Source organism: Pholcus phalangioides, unplaced genomic scaffold (assembly GCF_987345545.1).
Source record: "Pholcus phalangioides strain wild (caught in Gottingen) unplaced genomic scaffold, Ppha-v1.0 ptg000009l_1, whole genome shotgun sequence".
Lineage (NCBI taxonomy): Eukaryota > Metazoa > Arthropoda > Arachnida > Araneae > Pholcidae > Pholcus > Pholcus phalangioides.
This window is the reverse complement of record NW_028301602.1, coordinates 31,274,459-31,301,934: the sequence shown is the minus strand read 5'-3', so window position 1 is coordinate 31,301,934 and position 27,476 is coordinate 31,274,459. Positions and strand designations below refer to the sequence as shown.

Below are 27,476 nucleotides of genomic sequence, written 5' to 3'. Positions count from 1 at the left end.
CTTTGAGGCGTACTTCAGTGATTTGAAAACGTGGAAAGGGCCACTTAAACGCTCTGAAATTGTACCACGGGTCATTTAAGCGATTTGTAAAAATGTGCCGCTTAGTTAATTTTTACAAAATTGGGTTTGAAGGGAAAGCCACATCATATAACCTGCAGGGCCACATTTGGTCCGCGGGTCAAGGGTTTACCATATATGGCTTAAAGGGTGGGTCGCAATGAATTCATTCCTATAGAGAAATTTTGAGTTCTTACCCTTCAAATAGCATTGAAATTGTATTTATGTTTTTATAATCGATTTCTTATTCAGGTATTTTCTTTTGAAATTTTAATTTTTCTTTAAATTTTTACATTAAAAATAATAATTTTTTTCATCTGGGGGGGGGGGGGTCACGAGCCCCCTATGCCTCCCCCTCCCGCGTACGATTTGGATCCCACCAATATGCGTTAGGAGGTAGGGGACAGTGCTGACGAAATTTTGCTGACAAGGGGGAAGGGGGGGGGTCAAAAATGGCTAAAAATTTGCTGACGTAATACTTGAACGGCCCCAAAATGCTTATAAGGATCCGAACATTATCTCCAAGCATCAGATTATCATTTGACGCAGTTTTCCCGATTATTTTATAATATTAAGTATAAGATTATTTTATAAGCAGTTCTCTATGCATAAAATGCACTTGATTGCGTCACCAGCGCACCCAAATATTTGACTCATTCATCAGTGTGGAAAGAAAGTGTTTATTAGCGTGTTTTCGTCCGATGAATTAAAATCACCCCCCCCCCCCTGTACATTTATTTATTAAAACAAGTATTTGCATAGGTCGTTTTATGATCAGATTGTCGTATGGAAAAATATCCTATTGTCAGAAATGTCTATTGCATTTATTATGTCTGAGTTCACAGAGAACTTTCTCACCCTTATTCAAAAATTGCACCATGGTCATCGCTATCATTTGTGATATTCTGACTGTGCCTCTGGTCACGATTACGCGTGATTCTTTATTGCACCGAATCACAGTGCACCTAACAAAATAACAATAGTCACAGAGACGACAAAAGTAATCACCAAAACACGATCGGCTATTGTTTTTCGGCGTTGCGTCGAAATGTCGTTCGAAGTTAAATAAGTTTGAGGACAACCATATGAGCCAAAATAACCAAAAAACAATTATATTCATGAAAATTTTACGCCCGTTTCTTATGCGTATTTTTTTTCCGATGCCGTGGAACCGTGGGAAATGTTACGAGGTAAATTATAAAGCTGGTTATTATGCATAATCATCGAGTAATGGTGATAAATACGGTTATTATCCATAATCATCGAGTAATGGTGATAAATCCGGTTATTATACATAATAACATTACTATGCGTAATCGCCGAGTATTTTACTAAGTTTGGTAAATTTCCTAAAATTTATCACTTTTACAGGCGGTTATGCATAATACCCAAGAGTCGCTGGTAAAGTAATAAATTTCCCTAACTTAATCGCTTTTACCAGTGATTATGCATAAAACTAAGCATCGCGTCGTTGGTAAACATGATAAATATATCATATACTATGCACGATAATTCATACATGTATTATACCATTATATCAGGGCACGACTATATTTATCACACATACTAGGCTCATTTGGAATTTTTTTCATATTTATCGAATTCACCAATTACACTAGGGTATTATGCATAATCACAGATAGAGGCGACAAAATTCAAGTATTTATCAAATTTACCAACGTCGTTTGTATGGATATTATGCATATTCGCTGGTAAAAGTCATAAATTTATCTAACTAACCAAGATGATTAGGAAGTATGCATAGTAACCGGTTGTTATGTATAATTATCGATTTATCACGTTTACCATACCATATATACCTTTGAACTTATTATAATATACTTATTATAAATTGCAAAATTTGAGGATACTATTTTATCACATCATAGCCCCCAAATTGAACCTGAAAGCTTGGAACGCTTTGCATAACGAAAGCTCGTCGGTAGACGTTCTGAGATCAACTCCTAAGAAGTGACATTGAAGTCTTTGTTTCAATGAACGATACCGCAAGATAGCACTAGACTTTTCATGATCAATAGTCGTAATGACAGGCTAATATCCTCATCAAAATACAAAATCTGCATGGGTAGAAGAATCCTCCCCGATAAACGTATTCTTCGCACCAGCACCCACTAGAAAGTTTCTATCGGTTACATAAAACGAGCTCCAATTGAAGGATAGAAAATTTCGTTTCAAGAGCTCATCGATAATTTTGCGTTTAGTATGACCAGACATTGCAAAGTGACCATTATAATTGAAGGAGGATATTATATTGCCTTTTGCTTTGGTGAAGATTCTTCTATACTGTGGTGTGTGTGTGTAATACATTGCTCAAAAAATTCTCAAGACCTTGACTAAGCGTCGTGTATGCATTCTGTGCAATGATGTTTATTTTTTCATTCATTAACTTTTTGGTACATGTTGCGGTGTCTATGGGGGAGGAATCTTTAATTCTTAGGCTGCTAATGTCATTGAATGCGAAGCTAATGCTAAAAAAAAACATCGCTTCTCCTTAACGTTTGTACGTCTGTATAGGAGGGACTTGATGTACCGTGATTTCTGTAAGAAATGCTGAGTCGTAAACGTGTTTTATTCCGAATTGTGTGGCACATTCTGCCAATGAAGAGTTTATGCTCATTTTTTGACGAAAACTTTTCCCTAGAATTTTCTATATCTTTATAGGAGTGTTCAACATTTTTGGTTTTATGGGCCGCATTGGAAGAAGAACAAAAATGTTTTGGGCCGCATTGGGGTAGGAAAATAAGTGGTTTAAGCAGCATTGGGAGGAAAAAAAACTGTTTAGGGTCTTATTGGGAAGAAATAAACTGTTTCTTTTCACGAATTGGGAGGAAAAAAATGTTTTGAACTGAATTCAAAATGCAAGTGATAGGTATTGAGAACATTTTAAAGCCAAATATTTAACATTCTAAGAAGAAAATTTTTTTTTTCCATTTCTCTCATTTTTTTTTGGTGACGAAAAAAACACATTAGAAATTTATCAGAGAAACACAGTGTTGATATTTTATAATATTTGAAAGTGTTTGTTGGACCGCATTAATATATGACATGAGCCGCGTGTGGCCCGCGTGGTGGAAACCTAATGAGCAATACGTCGATAAGAGTTTATGCTATCCGTTCTTCCGCTCACACGCACCAGAAGCAAAATGAGCGAACGAGTCGAAAACTTTTACACCATCGAAAAAGAAAACATTCGCCTCGGGAGTGACCAGTTTCAGATTCGATCAGGTGTGGTGCTTACGATATAATGAAGCATTTCTCCAGAAATCACAGCACCAAATATCTCATTTCTGACCCGAAAATTTTCCCATGATGCTCAGCTCATTAAACACGTCTTTCATCTACAACAGATAGACGTTGCATCATCGATGAAAGACACCTGGCATGAGTTTGCAATCCGATGGCAAAGATTTAGTTCAGGAATCAAAACTTACGGTGTAAATAACTACAAAAGACACGACAGAAGTAATATGTATAGTTTTAAAGTTTATTTACAAAAAAAAACCAGCTTTAGCGCAGCTATCAACTGTGCATAATAAGACATAAACAGTAAAATATATGCGATTGAAATAGCATTCAACGATGTACAATGAAGAGGAAAAAATAAAGGTAGCACAAATATGATATTTCATTGAAAAAAAAAAATGCTCAAGAACGTATTCAAACACGTGATATTATTTTGAATGGGAAAATTTGAGCAATAAGAAGTGGAATTGAGCAGTGAAATTCATTTGCATAAAGTGTCGATAATAGAGACTGTTGTATCACGTGAAGGTGTCTTGAAAGATCACTTCTTTGGTCATATTTATCTATTAGCTGTGATATGATGTAATGCAAGAGTGATCAACCTTTTATAGGGAGTGCGGGCCACTTATTGGTTTGGAAACATGTCGCACGTTACTTGAGTTTTCTGGAAATTTAACTGGAGCCGCCCGGGTGATCTAAAAATGTGCCGTGGGCCATTTGAATCATCTGGAAATGTGCCTCGAGCCACTCAAATGATCTGAAAGTGTGTCGCGAGTCACTATTGTGACCTGAAAGTGTGCCGTGAGCAGCTCTGCTTGAGTGATCTGGAAATGTGTCATAGGCTATCTAAGTGATCTGGAAATGTGAAAGGAACCACTTAAGTGATCTGGAAATGTGAAAGGAATCACTTAAGTGATCTGGAAAAATGTGAAAGGAACTACTTAAGTGATCTGGAAAAATGTGAAAGGAACCACTTAAGTTATCTGAAAATGTTCCAACAGCCACTGAAGTGATCTATAAAAATGCCACGGGTTGCTTAAGTCAACTGTAAATGTGTTGCGGGTTGCTTAAGTCAACTGTAAATGTGTTGCGAGTTGCTTAAGTCAACTGTAAATGTGTTGCGAGTTGCTTAAGTCAACTGTAAATGAGTTGCGGGCCGCTTGAGTAATCTGGAAATGTGTCGTGGGCTATCTAAGTGATCTAGAAATATGCCATGGACTATCTAAGGGATTTGGAAATGTGCCAAGAGCCACATAAGTGATCTATGTGACGGTGTAACGGGTCACTTAAGTTGACTGTAAATGTATCGCGGGTCGCTTAAGTTGACTGTAAATGTATCGCGGGTCGCTTAAGTAATTTGCAAGCGTGCCGAAGTCACTCGAGTGATCTAGAAATATGCCGTGGGTGGCTTAAGTGATCTGAAAATATGCTTGGGTATCATCAAAATAATCTGGAGATGTGCCGCGAGTCACTGAAAAAAAAAATCTGAAAATTTGCTACGGGACCATTTAAGTGATTTGACAATCTTTCGCGGGTAATCTTGAATGGTTTTGGCTATTCGTCGCCGGGTTCATCATATGACTTCGAGGGCTACATTTTTGGCCCATGGGGCCACGGGTCGAGCATGCATGAAGTTATATATTGCTGTAGAATTTTCAGTATATATGCACATATCATGGATATTATAAAGGGGCGGGAAAAACTAACTTATAATTAAGATAAAATAACTACAATAGCTAGCGAGTAGATAATATCCGCAAAAAGAAATGCTCAAAATTGATTTCGTATATAAGTCCAGATTAATACGTTCAAGATAAATACAGCGCAATATATCACGTTTTTACGATGTATAATCAAACTGGCAGGATCAACCTGTACAATTACATGGACATTTCACATTTTATTTATTGGCAAATCAGTGCATGAAACTGGGTCCCTTTTATTTATATAATACGAATATATAACCAGTGTTTTTTTTCTTAATCTTTTAGATGGCACAGCACCATGAGACAGACCCCCCATATCACGAGGTGTCTCACGTCAATTAATGACTTGGTTTCATGCACTCATTTACTTCCCATACAGGCACACAATGAACGACGATTTAAATACATACAATAAAACTAGAATAAAGGAACTATGTACAATATTGGCAGTTTGTGTTGCACTATCTTTTGCTCTGTTTCCGGGGTTATGTCGATTTCCTGGGCACTATTTGCCAGATACCGTCTTTCTTGACGACTTGCGTGCTGTAGCCCTCTTCGCTGCTCGCTGTTTGGTCGGTTTCGTCCGACGCGGAGCTGGACGACGACGACGTGTCCTCGTCGCCTTTCTTATCTGCGACGTCCTCCTTGGCGTACGCGCTGTAATCCGCGTGGGTCTGGCTCTCGTCTTTGTGCAGGGCGTCGGATGTCGGGTTCCTCACGTAGTAGCTGGAGACGTGAGCGCCTCCCTGGGCATCGTAGGTCTTCGCGTAACCGTTCGCTTCCCCGTTTACGGATGCCTGATCGTGTCCGCCGTATGAGGTATCGCTATTAGAGCTGAGGTAACTAGCTGAGTTGTGGTATCCTTGGTTATCACTTCCCTGCTGTCCATAGCTGTCACTTCCCTGCTGTCCATAGCTGTCACTTCCCTGCTGTCCATAGCTGTCACTTCCCTGCTGTCCATAGCTGTCACTTCCCTGTTGTCCATAACTGCCACTGCTCTGTTGTCCATAACTGCCACTACTCTGTTGTCCATAGCCGTCACTTCCCTGCTGCCTGTAACTGTCACTGCCCTGTCCATAGCTGTCACTCCCTTGCTGTCCATAACTGCCACTACTCTGCTGTCCATAGCCGCCACTTCCCTGCTCTCCATAGCTGCCACTTCCCTGCTGTCCATAGCTGCCACTTCCCTGCTGTCCATAGTTGTCACTTCCTTGCTGTCCATAGTTGTCACTTCCTTGCTGTCCATAACCACCACTTCCCTGTTGTGCAAAACTTATGGAGGCCACTGGTTGGCTGTAGTGTCCCGAATTTCTCTGACTTTCGTAACTCGCTACCCCAGCATCAGATTGATGGGAACCCAAGTTGCCGTATGATGTTGCTCCGCTAGTTCCGTATCCCTGATACCCGTTTTGAGAACCATATGCATGAGCGCTACCCTGATCCGGATAACTGGAGTCTGAACTTTGTGAGGGTAGGCCTACTTGATTGTGGTAATAGTATCCCTGACCTCCATATTGGGCAGCGTTACCATTATATGCTCCTACTCCCTCAGCTCCTTGGCCATCGTATTTACCAGACGCATCGTCGTTAGAGTAAGATGATTCCTGTTGGTGTCCCTGTCCTTGGTAAGATCCTCCGATCGTCGTGAGTTGTGCGTTTGCCAACTGTGCTGGGCTCAGAAGAGCCAGCTTGACAGCAATTGCTCGGTTGTTAGGGGTACTGTAGCCCGAACCTGAATTTTGATTTTCTGAAATCGCCACCTGGTTGTTCCCAATTCCATACAAAGAGTTTGTTTGCCCGTAATACTGCTGAGGGGATGATACTGCAGCGCCTTGTCCGTAGTACGCGCCTGTGCTCTGATAAGTATATCCTCCTGGTACTTCGTGACTGTAGTAACCACTACCTAACTGGTTACCGTAAGCATTCTGGCTGCTGTAAGTGCCTTCTGAACCACTGTATTGATTTTGTGGAATGTCTTTGGCACTCTGGACAGATTGTTCCGGTTTTTCGGAGTATCCTACTCCTCCTCCTTCTCCTGTTCCTCCTCCTCTACCACCATGGTCGTTGTAGCTCGTCACAGCAACTCCTATGTATTGCGGCCGTCCAGCGTTCTGCGAGTCGTACGAGTCTTTCTGTTCTCCTTGTTCAGCGGACGCCGTTCCTTCGCCAGCGTGTCCATCCCCGTATGACTGAGCACCAGCAGAAGCCTGATCGGTTGATTTCCCATCTTTACTTTGATCCGCACCGCGTAGGCTTAGATCAAGACCACCGTAGTTCGAATAGCCGGACAGAGAACCGTAGCCCTGAGCCGAAGCTGCCGGATATCCGCCTGAGCCGTAGCTCTCCAAATTGCCATAGCCGCCAGTGTTACCACCTCCATGAACCGAATGAGTAGCGTAGTTACTGCCCAGACCGTGCAAAGACTGACCGTAAATATTCGAGAGGCCTTGGTAAGCTGCCTGCAAGCCAGCCTGATGACCAGTGTAGGCTTCTATGAAACTGGCAGCGCTGCCACTTCCGTAGCCTTTGGGTGGAATATACGGTGTGCCTTTAGGTGGTATATATGGGGTGCCCTTTGATATACCACCGCCAGCTCCCCCACCATAAACGGGAGTATCAGGACTGTAGTACTCTTTTTTGTATGGTTTTTCTTCAACGCTGCAATAGGAAACAAAAAAATTTGATACTTATAAGCATTATAACGATACAAAATTTTAAGAAATCAATGGAATACTGCTGAATAATTTATTCCTTCACTATTACAATGAAACTTTTAGGCTTAAAAAGCTGACATACGGTATAAAAACATATACTGCACTATGCACTTACATATGTTACGGTAGATGTGATAAATCGGTTATTATGCTTGCTTACCAATCGTCTTTGATAAATTTATCACTCTTACCTGTGGATATACATGATACCCAAAGCGTCGTTGGTAAAATTTGATAAATACTCAAAACATTGCCACTTTTACCGATGGTTATGCATAATAACTAAGTGTCGTTGACAAATACGTGGAATTTATCTCCTTTATCTGCGATTATGCATAATACTCTAGTGCAAATGGTGAATTTTATAAATATGAAAAAAATTCTAAATGAGCCTATAATATGTGTGATGAATATAGTCGGGTCCCGATATAATGATAACAAATTTTACGATAGTACAGTGATATAATGATACAATACATGTATGAAATACCATGTTTTGTATATTATAGAGTACGATTTATCATGTTTACCAACAACGCAACAATTGAGTATTATGAATACTCGCCGGTAAAAGTGGTAATTTTTTTTAGAATTTATTAAATTTACTTACGGTGCTTGGGTATTATGCATTTTCCCTGGTAAAAGTGATAAATTCAAATCAAATTCACCAAGACGATTGGTAAGTATGCATAATAACCGGTTATTATGTATATGAACCTATTTATCACATTTACCGTAACATATATATATATATATATATATATATATATTAGATCAATCAGTACCATCATTAGCATCATCACCGTAACATATATACATATTAGATCAATCAGTACCATTAGTACCACACTGTGGTGGGGGGGGGGGCATTATCTTCACCTACGGTTCACCCCTGACGAGTGATTCTCTCTCTCTCTCTGTTCTTACAAATCTCTACAAATTTACTAGAAAGTTCTCTGAAATTCACCGTCTATGGCAGGGGTTCTTAATCACGGTTGGAGGGGGGGGGGGTACTTTGGAGTCTGGAAAGAAGCTCAGATGAACTGTCAGCTTGGATAAGAAAGCAATTAAGTCATCGTTTTACATTGCTACACACTGAGTATCATTCTCTAATGGGGGTTCGGGGCCTTCATTTTTTATTGGCACAAAGGGCCAGTAAAACATGAAAAGTTAAGAATCCCTGGTCTATGGGAATGAATTCTGGTTCATGTGAGATGGTCCGTTTTCACATTGCATTCACTGTGTATGAAGACCACGAACAGCTTGTCAATTCTTCACTCCCTGAATCAACCCCTGGAGAGCTGTCAAATGGCCATCTTATTTTACTGATAGAAACCCTTGATTTCTTTCCGTGGGGATGTATCAGAGCTCTAGTCTAACAACTAACCGAGTGATGGCTCGGGTCATATCCTACGGGACTTCTAACCGAAAAGCCGTCACCGGGAAACATATTTTCAATATGTAACGTTTTTGTTAACGGAACGTAAGGCATGAAAATCTACCGACGGTGTTAGGGTTTAAATACACACCGTTAAGACATATATTTGTTTCAATTAAATTTGTCATCCTACAAACAGAGCGTTCAGTTAATTATCCCAATTGCTGTTACCTAATATCTGTAAAGAAAAAAAAACATACAAACAAACTAGCTTTCACGACACAAGTCAAAAGCTACAACATATCTTGAAATGTCTATAGATTATGGTACGCGTACCCTGTCTCAAGTATATTACATGCTGTATATCCAGGGCCATGCGAAAAGTAATCAGCAAGGGCGCAAAAAACAGGTAAAAATAATACCCAACTGAAAAAATAAGATAAATTTTTTTTTGCCACTAAAATACAAGGGAGTAAGCAAGATTCTGGGTATTTTTAGACTTTTAAGAAACTCCTAATGTTTTTGAGAATACGCACGCCTCCAAAACATTTATAGTGATACGCAATCCTCCTGGGCACTAATACGCGAGACTCCTACGCATTTTTACAAAGAACGCCGGTGTCTTGCATAGTTTATGGGGGAATACTTGAAACATGAAAGTTTGGAAATCACTGTTATATAGATTAAACATACCCAAATATATTTGTGCGATATAATTAATTGCATCATCATATGTGACGTTAGTCAAGGTAATTAAAGTGACGATGAAGCATTTCCCTATCAATGCAAAAAGAATTATTCAAGTCATACTCTCCAAACACGATTAATCATTTATTCTTAATGATAAAACGATCTTCACTGACTATTCGTGATCATTTCTATAAGAAATTCAGACATAACTCATTTTCAAGTATTATGTTTGAGAGATGACGAGAACCATTTTCTGTTTCAACTCTCAAATGATGATGAATGAACGCATGTAAGATGTATATAAAAATATTTTTCTACAAGGATAACATATTTAAAACAAAATTAAAAAAAAAACGAAAAAACGAGAACGATTTGATGGAAAGTTTTATAACGGGAACAATATACAATAACAATAAAACAATGCTTGTTGACACATATTTTTAAGAGAATGGAGAAAAATAAATTTCAACGCCCAACTCAATATGTAACGATGCACTTCGGTAAAAAAGCAAATATACTTTTGTTTCGTATAATTCACCTATTTTCCTTTCGTCTTATATTCGAGTATAAAAAGAGAAGAAAATGAGATTTGGAAACCTTTGAGAGTTATGTATTGCCATGTATTACGCCTACTTTCATTATCTGAATGATTTGAAAGGGAACACGTCAAAAAAGAACATGTGTAAAGTAAGCCATGCGTAAAATGACTTTATGATGATGATCATTTAAGAATTACAGGATGGAAATCTCCAAGCTGAAGCTCATATCTGCGAAAATGAGCTACAGAATTCTACGATATCAAAGAAAAATATTTTGGTTGGAAAATAAAAAGTTTTAAGTTTTCATGTTGGGAATAAATAAGGATAAAATCTTATGAAGATAGGATTTTTTTTCGGATATTTGAAATTAAAAAATTCTTAAATGTTTATAATTCATAGAATTTTCTAAAAATATTTTCGTTGAGCTTATTTATTTTTTGAAAAGTTGTATTCAGGAAATCTATTTATTTTTCGATACTTTCGCTCGTGAAATTTATAAATTTTTATATATCTCTTTCAGACCCTGGTGCCGCAAATATGTGGGTTGCTTTTTTCCACTGCAGAATTTTTTTTTTTTTTATGCCTCAGGCAGTTAAGCCTTGACTTAAAGGATTGCGAAAGTTTTCAGTTAGAAATATGGGGAATACGAATTTCGGGGACTTTTTCGTCAGAGTTCAGCGCTTGACGTTTAACATTCAGTTTTTTTTTGGGATTGCTTCAAGGAGAATGTGCCTTCGGGAAAAGTGCGATTAGTATACATGCAAAATTTGACGACGATCGATCTAAAATTGTAGATTTGTATAGAAAACACACACACACAATCAGTTTTATATATATGGAAGATATCCATAAAATTTTCTTTTATAGGTTCTATTCATGAAGTTTATCCGAATAGATATTCAGTCTAATTTGTGATACTAACACATAATGAAATGAGATTAACAACTTATTCCCTCAAGGACAAGTGGGAATTTTATAAAACAATTTGTGGGCATACAACTTAAGCAGAAATTATCTGCCGGATAATCAAATAAGTGCTTAATTCTAATCGTACCCCCCCCCCCAGAACGTTGCTTTGCCCAGGGCCTCCCCTCAAGTCAAAGTCAGCCCTTGCAAATGATACTAATAAAAACTATTAAAATGAAATTTTACTTCCCTGACAGTGACTTCAATAAAATCAAATTTTCTGATAAAATTCGAATAATTTAGTATAGTAAAAGAGAACTCACTACACAGGCACTGGTTTCTTCACGTACTCCGGTACTTCTTTTATGATGCTGATCACTTTATGGACTTTCTTCGGGACAGCGACTGGCACGCTCTTCAGCACAGGTACCACGTAAGGTTTTGGTATATGGACTGGTACGGGTACCGGGAACTTCTTGGGCACTGCGTACGGCTTCGGTACGTGAACGACGTACGGCTTAGGGAGCTTGATCGGGAAAGGCAGCTTGACAAGCTTAGGAAGCGGTATCGGGAAATGGAAAGGCACTCCCTTCAGTACGGGGAACGGCTTCTGGAAGTGTTTGATGACTGGCACCACCTGTGGTACCGGTACTGGCTTGGCGATGGCTAGAGGTTTCAGATACTTCAAGTATTTCGGGACAGGAACCAGCTTGGGTATCGGAAATGGCTTCGGGATCTGAATGACCTTCGGTACGTGCTTGACGATGATTTTGTTGGGAGTGTGGTCTGGCCATGCTTGCGCTCCATACCCTCCGTACCAGCCGCCATCGTTTGTGGCTACGGTGAAATGGCAGAGGATAGACACAGCTGCCAGAAGTGTCAGCGGTGTCATCATCTGCACCTTGGAGGAGAAAAAGAAAAAAAAAATACAAATGTACATTTAATTTTGATTTAAATGTAATTGAATTGAACAAAAATAACTTTTAGTGCTGGATAATGATTTTTGATTAGTATTATTTCAGTTTTGTAACTAATTTGCAAAAAAAAAAAGAATCGAATGAGGCCTTGGTTTTCAATTAAGTTGGGACAATTCAGAAGAAATTTAACTGACAAAAACATTTCATTTTTACTTTTAAGGGGGTTGGTTCACGCAAATTTTGCAAAAACACATTTTCAAATGCCAAGAAATTTCCTAGGTCTAACTGTTCAATTTCTTATTCAACCGTGTACTAGAAATGTATTTTTAAAATACTTCAATATAAACTGGTAGTAGGCGTTATATTGCGTATATGCTAATGCTTCCTGCTAAAATACTCTTTTCTCAAAACTAAGTTATTGTTGGATAAGGAACATTTTTTCAAACACCACTCATTCAAATGTCTTGAAACTTCTTGTGTCCCTTAACACTATGGTGTTAGATACTTTAGCACGAGGTTTTTTTTTTTATTAAAGTTAATTAAAGCATTTTTATGGCACAAAATATGGGCAAATTTAAGTAATTTTTGAAAAAGTTGCATGGTTTTAAAGTTAAAATATAAGAAATAAAGAATAACCAACAATTAAAATGCTCACGTTAAATTGTATGAAAATATCTGCAGTGATTCAGAAAAAAAATTGAGCGTCTAAAGTGAATAGAAAATTCTTAAATGTTTCTTAAAGGAAAGGGGATTTTCTTCCATAGGAAACCACGGGAAAAAGATCGTGTACCAAAATCCCTTAAATGATTGTTGAAAAAAGCAATAACACAACGATTTTTTCACAAAATTTTTCATTTATTAAAAAAGAAAAAATTGAATAAATCATTTCTTACATAAGCAATCATTGAGAAAAACCCTGTTTATTTATTATTGATTGCCATTGTTGTGTGGCGTATAAATTTAATGAGTTTGCAAATGTTTTATGTATGTAACTTCTATATTGCCTATAATTATACAGGGTAATTCCATAATCCCACCCTCCCCGTAACATTTTACTGACGAACTGTTGATCCTAAAGGCATACTTCCCATCAGAAAAAGTATCCAAATAACGTATGGATCTCGGATACGTCATTCATTCATTTTGCAAGTGTTGTAAAGTAATCAAAATATAAAATTAACTATTCAAAACAGACACCCTGTCCTCAAGAACCCAATTAGAAAGTTGTCCTTATTTTCCTGAAACGAATGAAAAAAATTCCGCAGTCCCAAGTGCACTATTCGCTGAGATATTTGAATTCAAAAAAGAAGAAAAGTAGGGGGAAAACGGCATAAATGAGGGAAAGAAGTGTTGTCCGTTAGTTTGTGCTGTTCTCTCCCAACCTTTCTTATTTTGAATTCAAATATCTCAGCAAATATTCAATTGGAAATGTGGATTTTTTTTGTTGGCTTGAGGAAAAGAAGGAAAACAACTTTCGAATTGCGTTCTTGAGGACAGGGTGTCAAAAGTTGGTTTCCATATTTTGATTACTTTACAACTCCTTGCAACAAGAATGACGTATCTGAGATTTACACGTTATTTTGATACATTTCCCAATTGGACACTGATTCTCAACAGGTGATTCGTGTGCACTTCCCAGGGGCTACGCTCGAGGAAAGTAAAATAAATCGGTAAGTATGAAAAATCAATAAATAAAAGAGGCCTACGGGACTCAGTCATATAAATTATGTACTGAAAAAGGCTCCGCGATGTAAAAAAAGTTGTGAACCTCCGTTCTAGGATAAACGATTCACCAGTAAAATGTGAGAAGTGAAATCATGGAAATCACCCTGTATATTATTACAGAGAATATCTTATTGTTATTTGGCACGACTATTTGAATTTCTCTCTCTCAGACACAAAAATATCAAACAAATAATATATATATTTCATTAGACAAATTTAATATACAATGTTATTGAACTATAATTGTAATAAATTATTTTTATCTAACGTTACTTAAAAGAGAGCATTGTACAAAAATAACAATTTTAAAGACCATTGCTAAAGAGAAAAAACATTGTTTCAAAACATTGTTTAAGAATCATTCTTTTTGAACTACGTAAGCTTTTGAAAAACACGTTGATCAAGATTATTGTTTAACTCTCTCAGCAGCATTGACGAGATATCTCGCCTCCTTAAGAGTCTTATTTTAGCATTGACAAGCCCAGATATCTTGTAAAGTTGATTTCTCTATGGAACACTTCCCCTATACACTTCGCACCTCTGAAAATCAGAAAAAAGCCTTCTTCATTTAAAAAGATATAGCATTTAAAAAAAAGAAAGTTTAGTGATTTATTCTATATTCCACTGAAAGCGTTAAACACAGTTAGGTAAAATACTAATTTAACTTCATTTTGATCAACAGCTTGAATTTAAATTTCAAGCCAATATAGCGTACATAATGTGAATATCATCACGCTATTTCTATATGTATAGATTATATTCCCACCAGTGAAATCCAGAAAATTTTTGATATTTTTTACATTTAGAAACTGAAGTACAAACAGCAATTGCCAGAATTTTCAAAAATAAGGGGAAATGATGCTGAAAACGTGTAAATGGGTTATTTATTATCAATTTTATTGCACAATAAAAACTCTGATAGGAAATATGACAATATTTATTTTTACAATGCTTTTCTTACGCGTCTTTCTATATTCCAAAAATTCTTATTTTTTAAATCATAAGTTTCACAAAATTAGAATAAAGTACGAAATGACTGCACCTAGAGAATCGAGAATTTATTTCACGCATTTCTATTTATGATATTGATATAAAAAAAAGGAGAATAGTCATATGGATGAGCGAAAATTCAATTTTCAAGTATAGGGTGTCCAATACATTTGTAAATAATTTGAAAACTCATAATAATTGACGGAATTGGAAAATTTGAATGTGGTTAGAAAAAAGTTATTCTTACGGAGGAATTTTTAGTGGCACATAAAAAAAATAATTTAGATCAAATTATTGTCGATAGAGGGCGCTGCACGAAGCATATCACATAGTTATGAACCACAACTTTTCTTCTATCAGTTCTGAGTCTGAAACGTTCGTAAAGGTTCAGCCGGTGTTCCATGGCTGAGGTAAAACAACTTTACCGATAGCGCTTCAGCCACCAATGCCAACATGACAATAAAACCTTATGTAAACGCCCGTGACAGGAAAATCGCACTCGCTTCGTTGTACTCGTTTATTGGTTTTCATAATCTTCCTCGTTTCCGATACGGAGCAAGCAGGAAAATTCAGAAATGAGCTATTGATCGTACACACTGCATTTTATCGGGCTCTGATTTCCAGCAATTTGCTTTGATGCAGTGTCCTCTATCAACAAAAATTTGAACTATTTTTTTCCATACCGAATTTCCATTCGGGACAATTTTTTTTGCAAACCACCGAAACCAATTACTTCAGTTTTTATGAATTTTTAAACCATTTACGAATTTATGGGACACCTTGTAGATATTTCTTAAGTTTTCGATTCTAAATTCATTCCTTAATTCAAACAAAAATCTTAACATATTGTTCCGGATACTTTTCCACAACACTTCGAGATTGCAAAACAAGAAGCGGTTTGACGGACAAACACAGATTTATTTACAGAACAGCAATTTACACGTATTTACAGCCTAATCAGAGAGCTAACAACTTTCTCTCAACGTTTAAATACAACTGACTGCTCATCGAATCTCTCGATTCGAGTCTTTTTTGAGCCTGCCATCTTGTGAGCGCCAGACTATTTATAACTCCGACAGAAACTTCGAGAAATAGAACATTCCACAAAATTCTATTTAACTGTTTCCTAGTCGGCAGCGCCACCGTACGGAGGGGTTGAACCAATGTCTGGAGGGGCGGGACTTTCTGGAATGTTCTCACCAATAGCATCCCTATCCAGTAAACCGAAACCAGCATCAACCGATTTCGATATTTCTGAGCGCCATCTATCGCCTACAGATCGTAACAATATTTATAGATTCGTAATTAAAAACGAATCTAAAATTTTATCTGAATTTCAATGTATTTGGGGGAAGAAAAAAAAACTGATAAAGACGATAAAAAAAAAAAAACATATAGAATTTCAATGTTATCATTGAACGAACTTCGATAATTTGAAACATATTGTTTCAGACGTTTTGTCATAGGTCAAAGAAAGAAGGTCCTCATTACATCTTCCGGTCACGCCAAAAGCCGGTCACGGTCTCATGGTCATCTTTTGACGGCTTTTTTCCCCTTCTCTACCTCGTTTCATGACAGACACTTGTTAGTATTGATAGAGACTTTTACGACTGTGTGTTGTATCAAATGCCGTGTGAATAGATGATCCACCCTCGCTTTGTGTTGACTAATTGCATGTTCAAATGAAATAGAGGCCATATTGACCCAATATCAAATTGTTTGAAGAAGAGCACGAGAGTAAGACGTCAATGGGTTATACAACTATTGAGATTGAGTTGGAAATGTTCAATACTTTTATTTGCATGTTCCATTTGAGACAATATTTGTTATTTATGATGATTTTTTTTATAGGGAAATATTAAAAATTTGAAAAATAAAAAGTGTTGTTTAAAAGTGTTACTTATTAGAGGTTGAGAACGTGACCCAGAAATTAAATTTCTCTTCTTATATGAAAACGGTATTTAATCGATATTTTCAGTATAAGCTTTATCATTATGAAAGCTTTATGAAAGTTCTTTTACAAAACTTGAAAAATGCAATCAATAAATGCATTCGCCATGTTTGGGCGAATGCAAGCAATAGGTTTATTGTTTGTTTTTTTTCAAGTTGTGCAAAAGATCTTTTATCAAACTTTTGTAGTGTAATCCCGGCCTTGGGCCGGCATAACACTGTAGAAGTTTTGTAGAAGCTCTTTTTGGTGAAACTTCAAAAATGCAACTAATAAGCTTATCGGTTGCATTTGTTCGAATGAAACCAATGAGCTTATTTGTTGCATTTTTCAAGTTTATAGTTTTATAGAAGAAATTTTGTAAAGCTTTTACAGAGTAACCCCATCTTGAGAGACCAGTGTTAAACTATGAAAGCTGCATTTGCTCTAATGTAGCCGATAAGCTTATTGGTTGCATTTATCAAGTTTTATCAAAGAGCTTTTACAAAACTTTTATAGTGTAATGCTGACGTAAACCACTAATTGCGAATAGAATTTTTGATTTTTTTTAAACATTACTTCTTATTCATATTTTTTGTTAGTATAAGCATTTTCCGCATGATTATTATATTCACGATTTCTTTTAAAAAACATCGAATATAATATAATCCCTATATAAGTGTTTCTCATCCAGGCTTCCATAGAATCATAAGCATCACCGATTCATCACGAGGGGAACTACTAGAAATAGTAATGAATAACCGCGGTAAAAATTAGTAATAAATAAGTGGTAATATATTCTAAAGATCTTTTCAGAGTAGAAGTTTTCCTAAGGCATAGTATTTCTAAGGACGAAAAAATTACGTTTGCCCTTTATACATTAAATAATCCTTATTAACGTAATATAATCACTAATAGATGCGGAAATAATTATTTTATAACGATGAATGATTCTTTCCGAACCATCTTCTATCATACTGAACATATTTCTCTCCACAAATTTGACAGAGATGGAAAGACTTGGCATGCGTAAAATATTAGAACTTAGATTCTTAATCAACTAATATTTATGATCAGCCCTCTCTTTATAGAATATTTTCAAATTTCGAATTCTAAAATTCCCTATGATATTATACATTAGAGATTTTCTGGAACATGGATATTATTTAAAAGGTGAAAAAGTTGCAATACGCTGCCTTTTCTATGTACACAATTCCATAAATAACATAATTCTTTGATAACGGCAAATGTATCTTTCAGAACCAATCTTCACTCATTCACAATATTTCTCTCCGCACGTAAAAAAAATCAAAAGAGTTTTACAAGAAACAAGAAATATACTTAATTAAATTGCTAATAAATTTTTATCCGGATCAGAACTTTCTGGATAATATTTAAAAATCTCCAATTATAAATTTTTCTATAATATTTTATACAGCACAATCTAAGCTGCTATATCTCTAATGTTAGAAAAAACTTCGAATAAAATGTCAGAACTTGCCTCCAATGATAGAAACGGACATTGAAATATTGAACAAATTTAGGAAATCATACACAAGTTTAAATTACATGAAATAACCCTTTATATACCGCGTTATAAAAAATGGAACGAGAAGAAAATCCTAATACACAAAAATATAAATATGAAGATAATAATAAAAATAATTATCAGGTAAATTATTTGGTAGGTCATTTTAGTTCTAATTGATAGTGAAAAATACTGTTTTTAAACAATTTATAGTCCATATCGAATTATCTAACCTGGTGTTACAGTACCGTCAATGTATAGATAAATAACTAAAAGATCTAAAAAAATATATATATAGTTGAATTCTCTTTATACAAGAAAATTCCGATCCTCATTCGGAAAATAATATCTATAATCTTTCACGCTGTTAGACCCACAATCTGAGCTGTTATATTTTGAATGTTAATTAATTTTTCTATTGAAACGTCAGAATTGTGTCTCTCAATGACAGAAAAAGAGATTGAAATATAGAAAATCATGATCGTATCATCACTTCAAAGAATCAAGCATTTACTACACCATCGATATAAACCTAATTTTATGTAAAATTTCTGTATCACTCGGGTGCGGGAGGTGCCGCGAGTTCGATACTAGGTTCGTCTTTGTCAGAAACTTTCCTGACGCAGCGGTACAACGAAAACGGTGACGTGACCACAGGAAACGATTGCTACCGCAGGGAGTCCCACATTGAGCGGTTAGTGCACCAACCTCTCGGTGAGTATTAAAAAGTTTGCCGGTCTCGGAATCGGCAATAAATTGTACGTCCCGGTCTAATTAGCCCTCGTGTGTAGAAAATGACCGTGGTGCGACAAAAATGATCAATGATCTGTATCACTCTTGATAAGATCCCATGAATAAATAATGTTTATCGCAATTCATTACGGATGCATTTTATTTCTGAAGGACAAGTTCTGTAACTGAAATGTTTTCTCTTTTTCGAGACAAGACTTGCTTGACATAATTTTGACTTAAAAATTGCAGCAGCCTTGCCGAGATTTAAGGTTATCAGAATTTTGACCTATCGCAATTTAGAAATTCACTCACAATTTTCAGTGATATGAATCTAAGAGGGTTGGTGCACGCAAATTTTCTAAAAAAAATCACATTTTTTTCGAATTTTTCAATTTTCAATTACTATAAAATTTTCTACGTTAAACTGTGGTCGAGTTTTTGCTCTACATACTTAGAAGTATTTTTAGCATATTTTAATTTAAACTGCTAGCAGGAATTATATAATTATGTTTTCATGAGCATATTAAATGCTCTTTTATCAAAACTGAGTTTTTTGTCAGATAAAGAAAATTTTCTTCAAATACCACTTGTTCAAATGTCTTGAAACTTTGTGTGTCTCTTAACAATGACGCACTACGTATTTCGACTAGAGGATTTCTTATCAAAATGATTTAAAGAAATTTCATGGCACAAAGTAAGAGTAAATTTCAGTGATTTTTGAAAAAACTGCATGTTTTTGTTGAAGTTAAAATTCAATAAAAAAAACCAACAAACAATTAAAATCCTAAATTCTCTTGTTAAATTGTAAAACATAAAAAAAATTAGTGCCTAAAGTAAATAAAAATTTTTAATGTTAAGAAAGGCTATTTTTGCCATAGGAAAACATGGAAAACCAAGATTGTGTACCAACCCACTTAAAAAAAAAGTTCTCTATTATTGATTCAGTTCCTAACAAAAATTTCATTCTTATAAATGTAAAAAAAAAAATGTGAAAAATATGGCAACACTATTATACAGACGATTAGGAAATATGTATTGAAAAAGCTATTCTTCCTACCTTGAACTTGACTCTGCTAAAGATCCTTTACCTTCAAAGTTCAGCTAAGTGTCTGTCTTAGCTCGAGTTTCTCCAAACAGTGAGTGGATTCTCAAGATGAACAATAAACACAGTATGGAAAAAAATAATAATAATAAAAAAGTAAAACGAAAAAAAAAAAAAAACGGGACAGAGCGGAGAAACCTTTTTGCAACCGCCCTCGCAGCCTGAACTCTTATAAATAAACGTGGTCAAATGAGAGACTCACGTTAAGAAGTCTGGCGGGTTGTAAGATCCTGGCCTCGTTGTTTTGGGAAACGAGGTCAGGAGAACGTTTGGAATCTCTTACTACCCAACTCCTCAAACACTCACGTATATAACACACTATTTAGTATAGATTTTTTTTTTCTCTTTTCCTCTCTCCTATACAACAAACCTTAAGGGCAATATAAGCTCTTCTTCATCTTCCTTCCGAGAGGTTGGTTGGAATTTCCCCCCCTCTTCCTTTTTTTCTTACCACTCTCTAGTTAGTTTTACATGCCCTTTGGCTTCTTTTTCTACCTGGTGCAGAAATACCTCAGATCGAAAAGAAAAAAAAAATACACATCTCTATACCATTAACACTCACCTCCGGTTATTGCTTCTGTGGGTCTTTCCTCCCAAACCGTTATGTATTTGTGTGAGTGAGCGTAGGATACGCCTTGATGTCATGAGGCGGACATAAGAGAGCGAGAGATAGTGGTTCCATTTGATTGAACTCTTGACTTTCTATGACATTCAAGAAATTTCACATTCGATCTCAGATGAACATACATCCATCCCGATTTCTTCTAGATAACTGATGCGGATCTAATGGTTTCTCCAATAGGAAACGGCTTAATCTTATCCTGAAGTCTACCTTCGCTTTTCAACGCAATCTCCATTGATAGTTTTGGTGGGAAAATAATATAAATAAATAAATATATATATATAAAAGCGGTATACTATCATCGATGTATGTATGTAGATCGTATATGATTGACGTTAGTAAAAAAAATAAATTAATTTTATGAAATTTTGATATTTCTTACCAACCCACTATGGTTCACTAACCCCCAAAAAAAAATTTTACTGAGATTTTTTTATACAAAAGCGGACCAAAAAATTGGTGTTGTAGCATATTTTTAATTGAAACAGTCAGGGGTGAGAATCGATTTAAAGTTTTAACTGTTTAATCAAAAACTTTTAATCGGTTATTAATCGACTGATTAGCCAATGCTTTCCGAATAAGAAAAGTGTTGTTCAAAGTGGAGACAATAAATTTTTGTCTCGTTTTCTGAAACTCCCTGCAAATTGAAATTTAAATTACGATATCTGCAGTTTTTTTGTTGAATCGACTTTCCCCATATCAAAAGATTTGATCAAAATATCGATATTTTAAATATGGTCACATCTGAAATGTTACGCATACAAACATGATTCAAGACATGGTCAAATAAATAACGTTAATACAAGATATACAGAAGACTGGATGTTGTGAAGATATTTATTATTTGAGATGTTAATTTTTTAAGGAAGGAAAAAACTCATCTCTGCCTCTACCGGGAGTCGAACCCGGGTCTCTCGATTGCCGGACGAGTGCTCTGACCACTAAGCTACAGAGGAGATAGAGATTTTCCTTCGCTAGAGCGTATATATGCCGAACGGAACAAGTACGATCTTGTATTAACAAGTGGAGAGCGACATTCATGTCATATATATAGCCCTCTGGTGGCTCGTCGTCCATGAGCTATTAGCTGATCGGTTTCACCGTCCATTGCACGGTTCTGTTCGGCATATATACGCTCTAGCGAAGGAAAATCTCTATCTCCTCTGTAGCTTAGTGGTCAGAGCACTCGTCCGGCAATCGAGAGACCCGGGTTCGACTCCCGGTAGAGGCAGAGATGAGTTTTTTCCTTCCTTAAAAAATTAACATCTCAAGTAATAAATATCTTCACAACATCCAGTTTTCTGTATATCTTGTATTAACAAGTGGAGAGCGACATTCATGTCATAAATAACGTTAAATTATAAACTTTTAACAAAAATTGAAATTGATTTTTAATCGGACTGATCGAGTCAATTAACCGAACTAAAATTTTTAATTCCGATTAACAAATGATTGATCAACCGACCCGATTAATAGATTAATCGTATCAGCCCTAGGAACAATGTATCAACACAGCAATTTAATTAATTAGAGTGGGGCTTTTTAATTAGTTACATATACGATTATGGAGGAAATATACAGTTTGTTTTAATTTTACTGTTATTATAAACCGGTGAAATCTTACTTAGCAAAGTTGAATATATATATATAGTTGTTGACTTGAATTTTATTTCCAACTCTATTTTGTGTGATTATATAAATAGTTGAACGCGTAAAATATTATCAGCTGCCAAAATATGGCAAGGAATCAACTATTTATAGAATCGTTATACTTATACAGGGTCTACTGTTAATGGACCGACAAACTCAGAGGGTTTTTAGTGGACATCAAGAGGAACAAAAATTGCAATGGAACATGGTGTCCAAAACCACGTTAAGAGGGTAAAAAACGCATGCAGGTTTCGACGTCACGCTGGAACGACAAAATGTACAATAATAACTACAAATAAAATTTATTTGATTAACTATTACAAGAGTTGTCGGAAGTGGCGGCCGCTGACATCATTGCACAGTCTACAATGACGTAAAAACGATTTCCGTACGCGCTCGAAGATACCAGGTATGATTTTGATGTCTATCGACAATCCGCGATCCTCCAGTGTGTGTCCACAGGTGTCGCATAAACGAGTGATTTAAGGTGACCCAGATACTGGGAGTACGTCAGATATGATGAGCGAACCCACGAACGCATTCAGCGATCAACTGACATCCACCTTTCGTCTCCTCTGGACTTAGAGCCTGCATGCGTTTTCCGCAATTTTCACCCTCTCAACGTGGTTTGCGACACAATGCTCCTTTGCAATTTTTGTTCCTCTTGATGCTTACTAACAACCCTCTGAGTTTGTCGGTCCATTAACAGAACACCCTGTATTGTCGTATTTTGTACTTAAAAATTACACCAAGAGATGTACTTTCTAAAATAGCAAAAAAATTGAGGAAAGGAATTGGTATAATGGGTTTTTTGACTACGTATTTGCTATGTATATTGAAATGTATATCGGACCATAGAGGGTTGAAGGAATGGAAATTGAAAGTTCACTGTGATTGATTGGTGCAAGATAAAAAAGAACCATTGTCTTCAAATACAAAATTCGTATAATGATTAGAACCTGATGTGTGTGTGTGTTGTATGGTCGTAAAGGTTAATTGAAAAACCTGACTAACTGCAAAGAGCCTAGATGAAAAAACAGGCACTTTGATCAAACAATTAGACTTTTTCTAATTATCTTTAATGTGTATGTGTGCAAAAAAAAAATTAGACTGATTAGGGAGTGTTAGATACTTTTCTAATCTGCCAAATTCATTACAATGAGCCAAATTTTTTACTTGACATATGTAATGGCTGATTTGGGTTACATGGCTATAACCACTAGAGAAATATTATGAATAAACATTTAACTAAGAAGCTCTTCAGTTCTCGTCAAATACTAGAGCAGGATTAACAAAGTTTTCAAGTTCTTGGCACCCTTGTGAATGAAATTAGAATATCGAGTATCTCGTGGAATTCTAAAGTGAATTGAGACACTGAACAGGAATCACGTTTTCATAAGAGGTTTTAGTAAATTTTCGCGAGCCTCTACAATTATTGCAGAAGCTTGCGATACACTTACACTCATATGACGTACAAAAGCTAAGTTTTGTTTAAAAAAAAATAAAAGTTCCAAGAATTCAATATTATTTAATCAATATCAACTAAATAATATCATCTGATATAACTAACTAAATAAATACAATCTAAACAAACTTCAAGCATTTAGAAAGCATTTTCTAATAAAAATTTGTTTGTCGAATGTAGAAAACAGTAAATTACAAGAAAGTTAAATTTATCCTGAAGAGCGCTTCCAACGGTATTATTTTATAACTTTTCAATTAATTTTTTTTCTCGACGAGAAACAGTAAGTATATTCTTGAAATCTTATGGCACCCTAGGGTCCCACTCTTCAGGAATCATTGCTATAGAGATAGCATGAGCACAATATACGGTCCCTTATTTCCGGGACACAAAAAATTTCTTTTTGTAATATCTCTGCATAGTCATGAAAAAACTTTTCCCAATTGCTGTCACAGTCATAATACAAGCGATTGTTCGGAGGAAACAACTTTACATTTGACCTTTGGAAATACAATAAAAGCTTTCTGAAATGTATGCAAATACGATTCGATTCAGTTTTTCGTGATCGGTCAAGTGTAATTTCTTCAAGTTACACAGAGATTTCAACTATTGTTTTGTCTTGATTCACGAAATAAAATAATAGTACATATTTTTGTGAATATCTCTGAAAAATAAAAGATCATCTTTTGTGTGAGGTTATGTTCTTAATTTTTTTTTTTTATATATCAAAATAATATTAGGGGATCCGTGCGTTTATGTAGCATGTTTACAAGGTAATTGAAGCTTCATATTCATATTTTAAATTGTTGAATATTTTTCATTAGTATGTTTTCTTTTGAGTTTCACATTCATAGTTTCCATTCATATTTTTTATGTATATTTTATGCATATATCTACATAAGATGCATATTTTTATACTCGTATTTTTACATATGTATGATGCCTGACTTGATCAACCTTGTAATTCTTACTATACCAATTTCATTAGCATAATTCTGAGGAAATAACATACAACATGTAACTTTATTTCGATACTAGTGTTTTTTTTTCCAGTTTCAGAATAAAAAATATTTAATGGGGCTTATACGAAGATGGGATGTTTGAAAAACCATGGTTGCTTCTTTCTTTCGTGTGGTCCTAATTTTTTTGTGAATATTTTTATATTGCAAGAAATTAACATTTTGAAATTTTAACCATTCTACGCATGCATACTACTTCACCAAACACCAACTCTGGCCATATCGAAATTTACTGAGATTAGCGAGATGGGTTGGAAGTGAAGGCGCCGTCTATCGGTGGTCGCCTCGAGTTCGTTAGGGAAAATATCTTATCTATATCCTCCCTTGGGTTCGAACCCGGGACGCTGAACAACAACCTTGGTAGACGAGCATCTTACCACGATGCCATTCGGGCACAAGGAAGTTGCTTCCTTTAAAAACTGCTTCCCACACCGGGAATCGAACCCGGGCCTCCTTGGGTGAGAGCCAGGTATCCTAACCACTAGACCATGTGGGAAACGTATGTATACTGAAGTCAATCTTTACAAACTGTGCATAGCTCTTTATTGCTTTCGTTTTGTATAATCCTGCATGAGTTATATTTGAAAATTTATATATTGATTGGAAAATATTTATATACAATATTGATTACATTAATAAGATAAAATGTAAATGCGTACATGTAACTTGCTATTAACTAAAGCATTGTGCTATCTTATATTGAAAAAAGATTAAGAAAAATGAATTCCAATGAAACCCTTACTATAAGTTGACTAATTTTTGAAAAATGTAAAACAACTACCATTTGTGTAACAAATGATAGACTATTCTTATCAACCCGCTGGAAGGAAACCCTAGTCTCTTAGAGTCACAAAGTGAATGTTCCTAATTTAGGTTTATTTTTATGTATTTTTATACTGTTTTACTGTTTTTGTCTTTTGGTATAAATTTGTCATGTTGTTGTAACTATAAAAAAAAATATTTTTCTTTTCGACGAGTTTTCTTGAACGCGGCATAAATATTCTTGGTGCTAAAAATGTTATAGTAATTTTAAAAATATAATCTAATTAATCTAATTGGAGAATGGGGAAGATGAGATTGTTAACCTTAGGATTTTTTTTTCTCCTCGTTTGGAATATCAAAAGGTTTCTCTTAGCAATATAGCGCTTCATGACGAAAAGCTTCCGATCATAATCCTTGGTCGGTATATCCTATGCATTCCAGCGGCTTATTTACCAGGAATGAAAGCAACTATTTTGATATTAATAAGAAATGTGTTATATACAGGCTGTCACAAATTGTTTGCAAAGAAGATACAACGTTTGACTGCAGGAAATACGTTACAAATTACTAAATATTTCAAATGACAAGTAGTAACTTTAAACCTCAATTTTTTTTGAGGAATCATATCATAAAAAATATAGAAATTAACTTTTTATAGTTACCATGTGCTATAACTTTCAATTATTGAAATGGAGATATCACTTTGAAAGTTATTAACGAAAAATTTCACGTATTATAGATGCAATATTTATCGAAATATTAAATATAGTAAAACCACTTTTAATGGACACCCCTCAGATGCAGTCACCCCTCTTTTACGGCCAAATAATTTCCACTTGTATAATAAAAGTATGCATTTCAAACTTCTCATTAACGGTTGCGGTATTTATATATTTATATTTTTATAAATCGATTCTACTTACTAAAAAACAACTGAATCTTCCCCCTTAGTTTATCAACGATATAAAATACGTACAATAACATTCTGAATATTCTCTTAATACATAAAGCTGTGAAGAAAAACTTGAAATCAATACGTGTCTTACTCCGAAAGTTTGAAACACAAACTACACGATATTATTTGCTCTTCTTCTATATCGGTACTAAAAGAACGATTCAAAAAAATATCTTTTCTCAATAGATCAACGATCATTTAAAACAAAACAAAACAGAGCTCTATCAGTCATAGACCTAAGCTCAATTTTATAAATGAGTGCACTTCCTCAGGGCTATATAGAAAGGGCTGTTTTCATCCCTTTGAAGTCGTGCTTGCCACCTTGGCTCAGCGGGCGTGATATTGGAGATACTTCGGGACGTCACTGCTTAAACACATTTTTTAGTAGACGACATAAGCACACAAAACGTGCTGAATTGATGTGATTTGTTTACATTTTGGTTGCCTATTTTCTGTTTAAGTGAGTGATCCCTCTTTCATGGCGATGTTTTAGTGTAACAGGTATGCACGTGTGGTATTTTCACGATCTTTTTGTAATCTATAATCTAAGAAATGGATTAAATTCCAGAAATAGTTGTTATGTCTTTTGATACTAGCATTCAAAATAATAACTTCAAAAATTTGTATATAAGGATTTCTTTATATATTTGCTTCCCATGTTTTTATGTTACAGTTGTGATAATGACGAAGTCAACACTTCTAGAAACTACGCTCAATTCAAATGAAGAAAAAAAGATAATTGAAAATTCTAAAGAAAGTTCAAAACAATTGAAATTATCTATCCGGATTTAGCTTTCAAACAATCCAGTAAAAGTTGACTAACGTAGGGGA

The 27,476-nt window shown here is 35.4% G+C and overlaps 1 protein-coding gene and 3 non-coding genes across 5 annotated transcripts in view; 1 reads left to right on the top strand and 3 right to left on the bottom strand.

The window, feature by feature from the left end:
* Positions 1-3,541: 3,541 nt before the first annotated feature.
* Positions 3,542-27,476, bottom strand: part of LOC149082806 (uncharacterized) — a 31,847-nt gene continuing 7,912 nt past the window's right edge. The window contains exons 1-3 of one of the 2 annotated variants that reach the window (XM_089235969.1): positions 20,131-20,413; positions 11,578-12,155; positions 3,542-7,685 (exon numbers count right to left, since the gene is read on the bottom strand). In XM_089235969.1, coding sequence (XP_089092095.1) covers positions 5,513-7,685; positions 11,578-12,149 — 2,745 coding nt within the window. In that variant the 5' untranslated portion in view covers positions 12,150-12,155; positions 20,131-20,413 and the 3' untranslated portion in view covers positions 3,542-5,512. Of the gene's footprint in view, positions 7,686-11,577; positions 12,156-20,130; positions 20,414-27,476 lie in introns of those variants that run through there. The other variant, XM_089235968.1, reaches the window with a different exon arrangement.
* Positions 21,682-21,753, bottom strand: TRNAA-GGC (transfer RNA alanine (anticodon GGC)). The gene has a single exon. It is a non-coding gene; the product is annotated as a tRNA-Ala (tRNA).
* Positions 21,957-22,028, top strand: TRNAA-GGC (transfer RNA alanine (anticodon GGC)). The gene has a single exon. It is a non-coding gene; the product is annotated as a tRNA-Ala (tRNA).
* On the bottom strand, positions 25,352-25,424 carry TRNAE-CUC (transfer RNA glutamic acid (anticodon CUC)). Its single transcript has one exon. It is a non-coding gene; the product is annotated as a tRNA-Glu (tRNA).